The 13,370-nt window shown below is 39.9% G+C and overlaps 2 protein-coding genes across 2 annotated transcripts; both read right to left on the bottom strand.

Moving 5' to 3' along the window:
* On the bottom strand, positions 1 to 2,089 carry LOC137880824 (zona pellucida sperm-binding protein 4-like). Its single transcript, XM_068722358.1, has 7 exons — positions 1,669 to 2,089; positions 1,411 to 1,595; positions 1,209 to 1,306; positions 963 to 1,123; positions 693 to 885; positions 363 to 510; positions 1 to 280 (listed from the first exon to the last, which is right to left on the bottom strand). The coding sequence occupies exons 1-7, from the start codon at positions 2,087 to 2,089 to the stop codon at positions 110 to 112; spliced, it is 1,377 nt and encodes a 458-aa protein (XP_068578459.1). The 3' UTR covers positions 1 to 109.
* Positions 2,090 to 4,603: 2,514 nt separating this feature from the next.
* LOC137880823 (zona pellucida sperm-binding protein 4-like) lies at positions 4,604 to 13,033 on the bottom strand. Its single transcript, XM_068722357.1, has 11 exons — positions 12,991 to 13,033; positions 12,045 to 12,193; positions 11,615 to 11,813; positions 8,644 to 8,703; positions 6,300 to 6,377; positions 6,014 to 6,198; positions 5,812 to 5,909; positions 5,566 to 5,726; positions 5,296 to 5,488; positions 4,966 to 5,113; positions 4,604 to 4,883 (listed from the first exon to the last, which is right to left on the bottom strand). Exons 1-11 carry the CDS (start codon positions 13,031 to 13,033, stop codon positions 4,713 to 4,715), a joined length of 1,485 nt encoding a protein of 494 aa, XP_068578458.1. The 3' UTR covers positions 4,604 to 4,712.
* Between the last annotated feature and the right edge of the window lie 337 nt (positions 13,034 to 13,370).

Below are 13,370 nucleotides of genomic sequence, written 5' to 3'. Positions count from 1 at the left end.
GACACTTTTGCAGTCTTTTTGCATTCATTACAATATACAGCATGTCATATGCAAAGCTTTTCAAATCTTTTACTGGTCTCAGCCAAATTCTTGAATTCGACACTGCTGTTTATTCCTCAGAGGCACCCATGTTGATTGGTCCTACAGAAACCACAACCTTCGGCTCAGTCTTTCTCTGGTCCACAGCCGTGACATCTCTCTTACTTTTTGTGAAGCACACTGGTTCATAGGAGTAGCCCGCTGAAGCAGCGGACACAGTTGTACTGCAGTGAATGAACACCTGAACAAGTAAAACCATGTAAGCAGAGCAATACAAAAATATTTTGTTGCAGCAGTTTATCATCAATAAATTAAATCATTACCTGTTCCCTCAGGGCTTGCTTTGAATTGGGGTCCAAAAAGGTAAACATTTTGAAAAAGAAACGTCTGTAGTGACTGGGGAATTCCAGACCAGAGGAGGGACCGACTGGAACCAGTGAGGACAAGTAGCGGTCATCCCTGTATGGACACCTGGATGAAAAGAAAATGACATCAAGGCAACTCCTCTGTAATTAAATTTAAAAAGGAAGTCATTGTTTTCATAGCATTCATTTCTCTATCACTAATCCTGATGAGCAGAAGTGTAAACGCTGACAAAAATGATTGAACATGTTGTCATAAACAGGACAGTGTTAAATTGGTGTTTTAGTTACCCGTCTATCAGAATGTCCCACTGGGGCAGACTGTGAGCTTCGGGGCCTGATGTTGCCCAGCAGCGACCAAGACTCAGGACAAGGTTGGGATCTGTCTTTTCATAGAGTTGAACCTCCACGTACACAGGGTCCCTCAGTACTTTGTTCAGAGGAAGGTCAGCCAGAGTGTAGAACGAGGTATAGGCCGCATCCACTGTGAGAGCAGTGACCAGTTAGTATGACAGCCATCTACAAACACAGCAGCGCTGTGCCAGACAGACATCCACTTACCTTCATTACAACCCTTTATACTGCATTGTCCATTAGCCAACTTCAGGTGTACTCTGATGGGTCCCAGAGCAGCAACTGGTAGAGGAGGATGTAGTAATGGCATTACTTCTACAACCACAGTTTCAACAGAGGTGCCGATGTACCTAGCCTGGAAGAGCAATCTGAAAAGAGAAAACTGGCATTATGTTGCTTGGTCAGATCTGTTATTTAGATATTACAAAATTACTTTAAAAAAGGATCACCTACTCAAAGTGACTGTCCCTGGTAATGATTCCAAGAGGCCCGACTCCCATTTCATATGAGGAGGACATTCTGTTCTCATAGATTATAACACCATTCTCCTCCTACAAAAGGTAAAAGAAAATGGCATTGTAGGGTAAAAATATGCATAGGCCTTATTTAAAGTTTTCTTAACTGGTTGAAAAGTTGAGAAAATCAAAAGTCTTACCATAACAACAGAGCCACAGGAGGTAACAGGAAAGTTAAAGATGGCAAAGGCTGAATTAGAGTCCACATACGTACAGCCAGGACCTTGTCCCATTAATGAGATTGACTCGAGGTTAATGTTGGGCACAGTGGCATCTTTCGCCACTACAACAATGAACTGGCCGTCCTTGGTGCACTGAACGGTCACTGGTGGCACAAAGACAGGCATTGACAGGTTAAATATTTAGAACACCTTTTTTGATTCTTTTCAAAAACTCACCTGCCTTTCCAAAGTAGCACTGCTGACCATCAAAGCAGCAGTTTATGGCTCCGCATCCATCAGCAGAGATACCAGAACCTCCACATGGGATTCTCACGTTTAATGCGATGTCACAACTCTGGACAGGAAGCGGTGTTTGTTTGGACGGATTCTGTGGGATTTTAGAGTCCTGCGGCACCTGATCATGTGCATGTTGAAACTTCCACCAGACTTGATGGCTGTGATGGTGATGTGGCTTTGGCCAATGATGCCATGATGGATAGCTCTGTGCATTTGGTGGAGGACCCTGTTGCCAAGACTGCCATGGATAATGTGACTGATCAGGACCGCCCTTATAGTCCGCAAGTGAAGGGTGTAGATGGACTAAGCACCCTAGCAGTGCTAATACCACTAAAGAGGTGACACTCCAGCGTTTTACCATGGTTCAACAGCAGTTTGACCTGGACAGTCCCCAGGTGTACAACTTATGTTATAAATGCTGCCACATTTATATGTGACTAGGCTTAATGTTTTAAAAACTCCTCCTCTGAGGCTGAATAACCACCAATTACAGCTTCCTATCTTTTCATTAGCCACTTAAAAGCTTCAGGGGCGTATTATGTCATGTTTTTTATATTATTTAGTGGGATGATTTGATAAGCCTTTTGGCAACTTCACAAGATCAGACACATGTGTCCTATTAGATCAGGTCACTGGGTTGAATGACATTAAAGTATTTGTTGGCAAGTCATACCTTTGGGTCACAAAAACCTTTTTTTTTAAAGGTCTTTGTGGCCTCAAGGGTTATTTGTCACCAAATGTTTATTTTGCTAGTGCACAATGACAAACATATTGATCTTTTCTCTGGATCTGTAACAAAGTTTGCCATAATATGCGCCTCAGCTCAATAGGTCTGTTCATGTGTATACCTTGCAGCTGTGTCATTATGAACACGTTTTTTTAAACATAACCATGTTTCAGTTTCCTAAACAGAGGAGCTTTTAATCCACTGCAAGACAAAATGCTCTGAAGCTTAATGGGAGCCAAATATATCATTAAATCCCGGAAGACTTTATAGATTTATTACATAATACATACATACAGTATTACATAACTTGTGAGGTTACAGATGAAAAAGGTGAAGGTCTTTTATTATCTAGTTATAATAACTGGAAATTGTACAATGTCATAGGGAAATAAAATAATCATGATAATGTAATGTTTTGTAAATACTTGCAGCTAAGTTGATTTATTCCTACTGAATGAATTGTTAACCAACCTCACATTAGACCCAATGATAGGTTACTGATATCAATACCACCATTCTTTATTGTTTATTATCTGCATACCTCACTGTGTGGTAGCCTACTGATTTATGGAATTATATTTGTGTCAGTTCTGAGTGTGTGATGGGAAAAGATTTTTTTTAACCAGCACATACATTTTCTTATGCTGGAATAAAATTAAATGTGCATTAAAAAAAATCTATTCTGTCCACATATGTGCAAATAATAAGCTTAGCCCTATTCAACCTGACACAATGTTCAGGAGTGCGACAGAAAATCAGAAAATTGGACTAGGATAGAAGAAACCTACATAATAATGTGGTTAGTTAATAATGTTCTCCATTTTGGCTTTGTTGTTTTTAACTGGTTCAACAGTTCTATCATACTTTGAACAGTATACATATCTTGGCATTACTCTCGACGAGCACATGTTATTTAAAAAAGCTGTCAATGTTCTAGCTCAGTCAGCAGGAAGAGCACTGGGATCTGAACTGAATAAAATTAAACCATGTGGTAATCTGAGATTCCGTACTTATACACAACTCTATAATTCATGTGTATGTCCTGTGTCTGACTGTGTTTGTGGTGTTTGTGGTTTCCGTGACAGCACAAGTTGTAACACTGTGCATCACAGAGCTATTAGATCCTTCTTGGGAGTTCACAAATCTACTTATGTTTTGGCCATTAGTGGGATATGGGTTGGGAACCTCCATTTGATTTTGTGAAGATGTCTGATCAGAGACTAAAAATTTATTTCATTGGGACATTTTTCATGGTCATCCCTAGGCTAAGGGTTTGAAATCTCTGTTTAACATGAACAATATGTCATTGATATTAAGGGGATTAGGACCAAACAGATTTTCATGCATAGAGAAAAATGGTCTGTTGATATATGGTGTAAACAAAAGTTACAAACGTATTGTCTCATAAAGAATAACTACAGTGCAGATCTTTATGTGAAGTATAACTTAAACAAAAGACAAATATCCATATGTACAGTTACGCTCAGGAACAGGACCGTTAGCCCTAGACACCAGCAGGTTTAATTCCACTCCAGAGGAGGACAGAATGTGTTTGCTGGGTGAGCTCGGGGAAATTGAGAATGAGGTGCACTTTTTGTTTTACTGTCCTATCTACGAGGACATGAGTGATGCACTCTTAAGCAAAATTACTTCAGTTTATGTTAATTTCCATTGGCTGGATGACAATGAAAAACTTGAGTTGCGTTTCAGGAAAGGAATCTTTTCTGAAGCAGATTTTATTTGCCAGGCCTGGGAGAGAAGGCAGAACGTTTTGTATAAGATCGAGCAGTGAAGTAACCTGTCATTTTCTAATTGAATGAAACTTAATCAAATGTGTGTCCACTGCAGTTGTACTTTTGGTGTCTTATGAACCCATGGGGGTTGGGCACAGTATGTGTATGACACAAAAATAAAGTTATCTATCTATCTATCTATCTATCTATCTATCTATCTATCTATCTATCTATCTATCTATCTATCTATCTATAGAATCATTTGTTGTATTTTGTTTTGTTTTAGAGGAAGTGAAATATTACTGCCAGTGGAATTATGATATAAAAAAAAGTATTTACAGCACATCAAAGCCAATATCTTTTAATACAAATGTGTCTACAATATCTTTGGGGATCAATTTCATTTTTCCTGTGGGACACTTTTGCAGTCTTTTTGCATTCATTACAATATACAGCATGTCATATGCAAAGCTTTTCAAATCTTTTACTGGTCTCAGCCAAATTCTTGAATTCGACACTGCTGTTTATTCCTCAGAGGCACCCATGTTGATTGGTCCTACAGAAACCACAACCTTCGGCTCAGTCTTTCTCTGGTCCACAGCCGTGACATCTCTCTTACTTTTTGTGAAGCACACTGGTTCATAGGAGTAGCCCGCTGAAGCAGCGGACACAGTTGTACTGCAGTGAATGAACACCTGAACAAGTAAAACCATGTAAGCAGAGCAATACAAAAATATTTTGTTGCAGCAGTTTATCATCAATAAATTAAATCATTACCTGTTCCCTCAGGGCTTGCTTTGAATTGGGGTCCAAAAAGGTAAACATTTTGAAAAAGAAACGTCTGTAGTGACTGGGGAATTCCAGACCAGAGGAGGGACCGACTGGAACCAGTGAGGACAAGTAGCGGTCATCCCTGTATGGACACCTGGATGAAAAGAAAATGACATCAAGGCAACTCCTCTGTAATTAAATTTAAAAAGGAAGTCATTGTTTTCATAGCATTCATTTCTCTATCACTAATCCTGATGAGCAGAAGTGTAAACGCTGACAAAAATGATTGAACATGTTGTCATAAACAGGACAGTGTTAAATTGGTGTTTTAGTTACCCGTCTATCAGAATGTCCCACTGGGGCAGACTGTGAGCTTCGGGGCCTGATGTTGCCCAGCAGCGACCAAGACTCAGGACAAGGTTGGGATCTGTCTTTTCATAGAGTTGAATCTCCACGTACACAGGGTCCCTCAGTACTTTGTTCAGAGGAAGGTCAGCCAGAGTGTAGAACGAGGTATAGGCCGCATCCACTGTGAGAGCAGTGACCAGTTAGTATGACAGCCATCTACAAACACAGCAGCGCTGTGCCAGACAGACATCCACTTACCTTCATTACAACCCTTTATACTGCATTGTCCATTAGCCAACTTCATGTATACTCTGATGGGTCCCAGAGCAGCAACTGGTAGAGGAGGATGTAGTAATGGCATTACTTCTACAACCACAGTTTCAACAGAGGTGCCGATGTACCTAGCCTGGAAGAGCAATCTGAAAAGAGAAAACTGGCATTATGTTGCTTGGTCAGATCTGTTATTTAGATATTACAAAATTACTTTAAAAAAGGATCACCTACTCAAAGTGACTGTCCCTGGTAATGATTCCAAGAGGCCCGACTCCCATTTCATATGAGGAGGACATTCTGTTCTCATAGATTATAACACCATTCTCCTCCTACAAAAGGTAAAAGAAAATGGCATTGTAGGGTAAAAATATGCATAGGCCTTATTTAAAGTTTTCTTAACTGGTTGAAAAGTTGAGAAAATCAAAAGTCTTACCATAACAACAGAGCCACAGGAGGTAACAGGAAAGTTAAAGATGGCAAAGGCTGAATTAGAGTCCACATACGTACAGCCAGGACCTTGTCCCATTAATGAGATTGACTCGAGGTTAATGTTGGGCACAGTGGCATCTTTCGCCACTACAACAATGAACTGGCCGTCCTTGGTGCACTGAACGGTCACTGGTGGCACAAAGACAGGCATTGACAGGTTAAATATTTAGAACACCTTTTTTGCATCCTCCATTACGGTCCATTGCATGACATTCTTTTCAAAAACTCACCTGCCTTTCCAAAGTAGCACTGCTGACCATCAAAGCAGCAGTTTATGGCTCCGCATCCATCAGCAGAGATACCAGAACCTCCACATGGGATTCTCACGTTTAATGCGATGTCACAACTCTGGACAGGAAGCGGTGTTTGTTTGGACGGTTTCTGTGGGATTTTAGAGTCCTGCGGCACCTGATCATGTGCATGTTGAAACTTCCACCAGACTTGATGGCTGTGATGGTGATGGTGATGTGGCTTTGGCTTTGGCCAATGATGCCATGATGGATAGCTCTGTGCATTTGGTGGAGGACCCTGTGCATTTGGTGGAGGACCCTGTCCATTTGGTGGAGGACCCTGTTGCCAAGTAGGCCATGGAGGACCCTGTGCATTTGGTGGAGGACCCTGTCCATTTGGTGGAGGACCCTGTGCATTTGGTGGCGGACCCTGTTGCCAAGACTGCCATGGATAATGTGACTGATCAGGACCGCCCTTATAGTCCGCAAGTGAAGGGTGTAGATGGACTAAGCACCCTAGCAGTGCTAATACCACTAAAGAGGTGACACTCCAGCGTTTTACCATGGTTCAACAGCAGTTTGACCTGGACAGTCCCCATGTGTACAACTTATGTTATAAATGCTGCCACATTTATATGTGACTAGGCTTAATGTTTTAAAAACTCCTCCTCTGAGGCTGAATAACCACCAATTACAGCTTCCTATCTTTTCATTAGCCACTTAAAAGCTTCAGGGGCGTATTATGTCATGTTTTTTATATTATTTAGTGGGATAATTTGAAAAGCCTTTTGGCAACTTCACAAGATCAGACACATGTGTCCTATTAGATCAGGTCACTGGGTTGAATGACATTAAAGTATTTGTTGGCAAGTCATACCTTTAGGTCACAAAAACCTTTTTTTTTTTTAAAGGTCTTTGTGACCTCAAGAGTTATTTGTCACCAAATGTTTATTTTGCTAGTGCACAATAATATGCGCCTCAGCTCAATAGGTCTGTTCATGTGTATACCTTGCAGCTGTGTCATTATGAACACGTTTTTTTAAACATAACCATGTTTCAGTTTCCTAAACAGAGGAGCTTTTAATCCACTGCAAGACAAAATGCTCTGAAGCTTAATGGGAGCCAAATATATCATTAAATCCCGGAAGACTTTATAGATTTATTACATAATACATACATACAGTATTACATAACTTGTGAGGTTACAGATGAAAAAGGTGAAGGTCTTTTATTATCTAGTTATAATAACTGGAAATTGTACAATGTCATAGGGAAATAAAATAATCATGATAATGTAATGTTTTGTAAATACTTGCAGCTAAGTTGATTTATTCCTACTGAATGAATTGTTAACCAACCTCACATTAGACCCAATGATAGGTTACTGATATCAATACCACCATTCTTTATTGTTTATTATCTGCATACCTCACTGTGTGGTAGCCTACTGATTTATGGAATTATATTTGTGTCAGTTCTGAGTGTGTGATGGGAAAAGATTTTTTTTAACCAGCACATACATTTTCTTATGCTGGAATAAAATTAAATGTGCATTAAAAAAAATCTATTCTGTCCACATATGTGCAAATAATAAGCTTAGCCCTATTCAACCTGACACAATGTTCAGGAGAGTTTTTTTTATTTGTTGAAAAGAGAAAATTATAGTCATACCATAACAACAGAGCCACAGGAGGTAACAGGAACGTTATAGATGACAAAGTCTGAATTAGAGTCCACATGTTCAGCCTTGACAGTGTCCCAACAGTAAGATTGACTCGAGGCCAGTGTTGGGCAAAGTGGCATCTCTGGCCACTGCAACAATGAACTGGGCATCCTTGGTGCAATGGAAGGTCACTGGTGGCACAAAAACATGTATTGACAAGCTGAATGATTCAATATTACGGACCAAAGAAAATGTAACAAGACAGCAGGTGCACAGCTATTCAGAGGACTATTTGAGGTTTCACTTAGGGTACAGCTAAGCTAAATGCTGGCATCAGCATGCTAAGATGCTCATAATAAGGTAAGCATGTTAATATTTGGTAATTAGCACCAGCTTAATCTTATGGGCAAGACAGTTTTGCAGGAATTGGCCAAAATACAATTTTGACCCGATGATGTCGCTAAAGAAAAAGTCAAAAGAACACCAAAGTAATTAGAATTCCTCTTCTGAGGTTCTTGAATTTCTGTCCAAAATTACATGACAATGGCTAAAACACTAAATTAGACCATAACCGTAATAATCACAGTGGAATTCAATTCAGCAAATATTTATCAAAGTTAAACATATCAACATCAAAGCAGCTGCTAATCACTTCACATGCAGCAGCAGAGATATCAGAACCTCCACATTGGACTTTCTGGCTCTCTGCCACCTCACAACTCTGGAAAGAAAGTTGTTTTGCTGGGAAATGAAGGTGCCTGTGGTGATGTAGGTTGATGTGGTTTCTGTGGTTTATTCAGTTGATACGGTTGATGCGGTTGCTGTAGTTTATTCAGCAACCTTGTGGAGGAGGAGGGTGGAAGGGTGTTGAGGAGCCCACATTAATGGAGGGACCTGCACTTTGCCATGCTGCCAACAGCAGTTTTACCTGGATAGTCCCCAAGTGTACAACCTATGTTGTATATGCTTACTAGGTTTGATGTTTTACAACTCCTCCTTTGAGGTCAAATCATCACCAATTACAACTTCCCATCTTTTCAATAGCCACTTAAAAGCTTCAGGGGTGTATTATGTCATTTTTTTATATATATTATTCAGGGGTATGATTTGATAAGCCTTTTTGCAACTTCACAAGGTCAGTTGTATGGGAGAGAAAGGGAATTAAATGTCCTGTCAAATCAGCACTGGGGTGATTGTCAGTTTGACATTAAAGTATTTATTGACAATTTAGGTCACGAAAACCTTTTCAAAGTTCTTTGTGGCTTCAAGCTTTATTTGTCACCAAATATTTATTTTGCTAGTGCACAATTCACAGGACGTCTCCGATTTGGTTTAGTTGGCAGTTGGTCTTGCACCTAACTAAACATTCAAAGGTTCAGAGGACACTGAGACAAACCACTAGATCCTAGAAGTGTTGCCATACTAAAAGTGGGCTTCAGCTTACTTGCAACAATAGACCGTGATATTTGTAGTGAAAAAGGCTTTGATTGTCTTATTGAAAAGAACATTGCCTTCCTTCAGCTTGCTAGATGTTGTCTTCATTATCCACAATGGAGATTAATGGAAGAAAACACAAGCAATCCAAGCTTACCAGTCAGAGTTCTTGCAGCAATCTAGAATCAATAATTGCTTTAGCGGTATCAGCTGTTATCGCTGTATAAGACCAGCTCACATGCACTAGCATGCACTAAAAGCACACGCGGCTGGCCTGACTTTGTCAACAAAACAAGGAGAAGCTTATAATATAATATATAATTCAAAGAGGGGGAGCACCATTATTTGCTCCACTATATCTTTACATAGAAAACACTTGTTTGCTGCTGTATTAATGTTGAGAATGTTAAATACAGCTCCCTTTATGGAGGGAGAACTGCCAACACAAACCTCTCCAACTGTTATTGGTTTAATAAGTTCACTTTAAAATCAGGTGTTGGGAAAATATTAACCAAGCTGAAGTCAATTGTGTTATAAAAAATCCTCTTGAAAAGTAGTATTTCTGCGATATAACGCTGAGTCACATACTTATACGCTCTATGCAAGTAGTCCAAATGATATTCTGACTCAAACCATTTTTAACCAATCAATTCCTCTTCACTTCAATTATTTTCTCCTGAAGTTCTCCTTTTTTTCTCCAGAGACCTTCATCAAAAAGGTTGCTTTATGATAAGTTCAGTCTATTCTAAATAACTTAACTTAAAGAATGTGTAATATTTGCTAAACAGCTGCCTTTAAGGCTACAAGTTCCAATTACAGCATAACATTGCATTTCCCCTCAATTTAAAAAATCTCTGGTGTCAGTTGCTTTAAAAACAGCATGAAGCTGAGAGCCAGTGGAACATGACCACAAGCAGAAAAATAACATGCCACCTGCTAATTCTTGTTTTACTTTTTTAATAACAGCAGTGAAATTATGATCTGTTATATGCTGAAATGTAGCATAACAGTAGCACATATATAGAAGGGTCAAAGTCAGCAAACATACTCATTAATGTCTGTTACTCATCAGCATCTATCTGAAGTTTGGTAACATTAGCACACATTAGCCAGCATTAAACCAGACCATGTAAGGCTGTGGCAGAAAAGACTCTGAGTGTCTGGAATTGAGCAAAGGGTTTAATAGATTTTCAACTTTAAATTTTAAGAAGCAGATTATGTATTTCTTCTCTCAAAAATTGTGCAGTCTTTATTTAAGTGGAGGATCCTCCTGATAAATCAAGGATAACAGGTGGCAATATTGCCTTGCCAAAAGTAGGCAAATACAATACATCATCAAAATCTACAGGCAAAGTGTGTATGATTTGGAGGCCTCTAGAGGTGTGCTTGCAGATTGTACTAGCTGAATACACCTCCGCTCACTCCATTTCCAAGACTGCGGTAACGTGAGCCGAGTGCAAAACCGTGTTACCCTCGTTTGCCTCACTCAGAGGCTATTCTTACCATAATAACATTACTTTAGTTGCAAACGGAAGTCACAAAGTGGCTGGCGGTACCACGGTTTTGCACTCTGCGGCTCACGGTACTGCAATTTCACACACATGTTGGAGAACTACAGTGGCCTTCAGGTAGCGCAAAAACATGGAAGGCACTTTTTAAGGCCAGTGTTTGGTTTGTCTGTTCTGGGCTAATTCAGAAACATGGATGTGCAACATGGCAGACTCCATAAGCCGTTATAAGCTAATTTTAAAATGAAAATACAACAATTCTTAGTTGCAGGTGATTATACACTAATAAAACATACTGTTATACTGTTATTATTGGATCATTATTAACAATGTATTAATATGTAAGTGGTACTTTAATGTTGTTGTTGGTCAAGGTGAGAATAATTTTAACTACTTGTCTACTTTTGGTAGTTCAATCTGTGACAATGGATCATATTTCATAAACCATATGTTTATGTAAAATCTTACTTTGATGTAACATAACTCACCATTAACTCAAATCAAATGAATTAACCTCACTTCTCACACAAGAAATGTCCTAGTTTCACATTTAAGGAGAAACAACTGCAAATAACAACAAAGCAACAGTGTCATTTCAGGACATAATCCATAAAGTAATTGGGTAGTCAAAGTCAACGTCTGCTGGGGTGCAGTGAAGAACCAGAGCCTTGACCAGGAGTCTTAGAAGGGACAGTGTCGGACTGGCTAACTATCTCTTGGCCCGATGGAGAAGCAGTCGATGATGAGTATATAGTGGTGGAGGTGGGTGGGGAGAGAGGGCTGAGAGATCTGAGGGGCCAATGAGGGGAAACTGCTGAAGCCAGGTTTGTTGTAGGTCTTCCTTGCTGCAGACTTAGCAGGTTTAAAGGGCAAATCACCTGACAATGCAGTTAATCGAGGTAGCTGGGGCTGCAAAGTTGAATCACAAACAGGGGACTTATGTCCATGATCCGGCACAGGAGTATTGTAAGATCTGAGATGATTGTAATGGACAATCTGGGACTGATCCAAGAGGTAATGAATCTTGTATGGCACTCCAGGAGAATCCACATCAGATCCGAGTCACTCCAATATTTCAAAGGGGCCTTCACAGAGAGGAGCCGGTTTTTGTTTTGATGTAGTGGGGTCATTTAACCATACGAGGTCTCCAGAACCATAGGGAGTGTGGTTGACACTTTTGTCATACAGTTGTTTCTGTTGTTTGTGGGCATAGTCCCTGTCCCATGCAGAAGAACCAAAGACTGACTGATGATTCTCGGTCAACTGTTCAACATCGACAGCAGGAGAACCTGGAGTAGATGAAGATGGTGTGTTTCTAGGTAACAGGCAGGCATCCTGGCTTCATGACCATGTGTGAGGTAGGATGGAGTGAACCCTGTTGAAGAGTGAGGGCTAGTGTTGCAAGCTAAAGCAACTTGGTTAAGGCAGTCATCCCACTCACTAGGCTGTTGATAAAGTGACTTGGCTAACTGAGGAATGAGTGTTCTGTAGCATCTCTTCATGATACCGTCACACTGATGATGATACCTTCTGGTTCATTTATTCTGGTTGCACAGCAGTTGACACAGGTGTTGTACTAGGCCAGACTGAAATTGACGTTCTTGAACTGTGTGCATAATTTATGGAATACCATGTTCACAGATGAAGTGTTCAAACAAACATTTTGCGACTGTTGTTGAGCGCTGGCTCCTCCTATCAGCATGTCCAAGCGTCCTTGAGCAAAACCCTGAACCCCAAGTTACTCCCCACTGCTCCTAAATGCTTCAGATGGGTTAAATCCAGGGGTCAAATTTCATGAATGTGCTTCGATGTATGGGGCAATTGAAATAAAGTTCAAATTTGAAATAAAATTGACCCTTAGAGAAATAATTGCCACGACTTGTGATGGGAAGGTCAAGCATGTCAGCTGTAACCTTTAGAAAGGCTCAGTAGTAATACTTGTTTTCATTGGAGCTCTCTGGTGTAGCGGACATTCACAGAATTCTCTTGATAAAACTGAAATGTCTATGACATAATCTTAACTAATAAACTAATAATAAACCCTCAGGAACCCATAGGTCACTAAGTGGTTAGACTCTCAATTTACCATGTGCTTGGACAATGTCGAGATAGGACTTTGGGTCAATCATGGCCCTCAAATCATTAAGGCTGGCCCTACAATGTTTTATGTCCACACCAACGAACATCCACATTCCTGAGGCAAGAATTATTCCAATTGAAATAAACAACTCAAAGAAATTTTTCTTGATATGCTATCCTAGTCTTAGTAATTCTTGTATTTCGTCCTATGTATAATATCTACATAGGACTGTCGATGTCACGATAACAATGTCGATCCCTGTGTAATTGGTTAATTCATTCAATCTTGAGTTGGTCAGGTGTAATTCAGCGATTTCTATCAAACTGTTTAGTACCGTTCTGCAGCTGAGACAGCCGATGGTCAAATATGGAATAATTAAATAGACT

Source organism: Cebidichthys violaceus, unplaced genomic scaffold (assembly GCF_023349555.1).
Source record: "Cebidichthys violaceus isolate CVI_PGR_0920_01 unplaced genomic scaffold, fCebVio1.0.p SCAF_3, whole genome shotgun sequence".
Lineage (NCBI taxonomy): Eukaryota > Metazoa > Chordata > Actinopteri > Perciformes > Stichaeidae > Cebidichthys > Cebidichthys violaceus.
This window is presented reverse-complemented; position numbering and strand designations above follow the sequence as displayed.

What these genes read in the sequence shown, in the direction of transcription:
- LOC137880824 (XM_068722358.1), bottom strand. Translation starts at nt 2,089, where the DNA reads ATGGTAAAACGCTGGAGTGTCACCTCTTTAGTGGTATTAGCACTGCTA. An exon ending in GTGCTACTTTGGAAAGGCAG is followed by an intron (nt 1,596 to 1,668) that starts GTGAGTTTTTGA and finishes TTGTGCCACCAG; the next exon opens with TGACCGTTCAGTGCACCAAG. An exon ending in AGCAAGCCCTGAGGGAACAG is followed by an intron (nt 281 to 362) that starts GTAATGATTTAA and finishes TTACTTGTTCAG; the next exon opens with GTGTTCATTCACTGCAGTAC.
- LOC137880823 (XM_068722357.1), bottom strand. Translation starts at nt 13,033, where the DNA reads ATGATTGACCCAAAGTCCTATCTCGACATTGTCCAAGCACATG. An exon ending in CGACATTGTCCAAGCACATG is followed by an intron (nt 12,194 to 12,990) that starts GTAAATTGAGAG and finishes CATCTACTCCAG; the next exon opens with GTTCTCCTGCTGTCGATGTT. An exon ending in CCTATGGTTCTGGAGACCTC is followed by an intron (nt 11,814 to 12,044) that starts GTATGGTTAAAT and finishes TCAACTTTGCAG; the next exon opens with CCCCAGCTACCTCGATTAAC.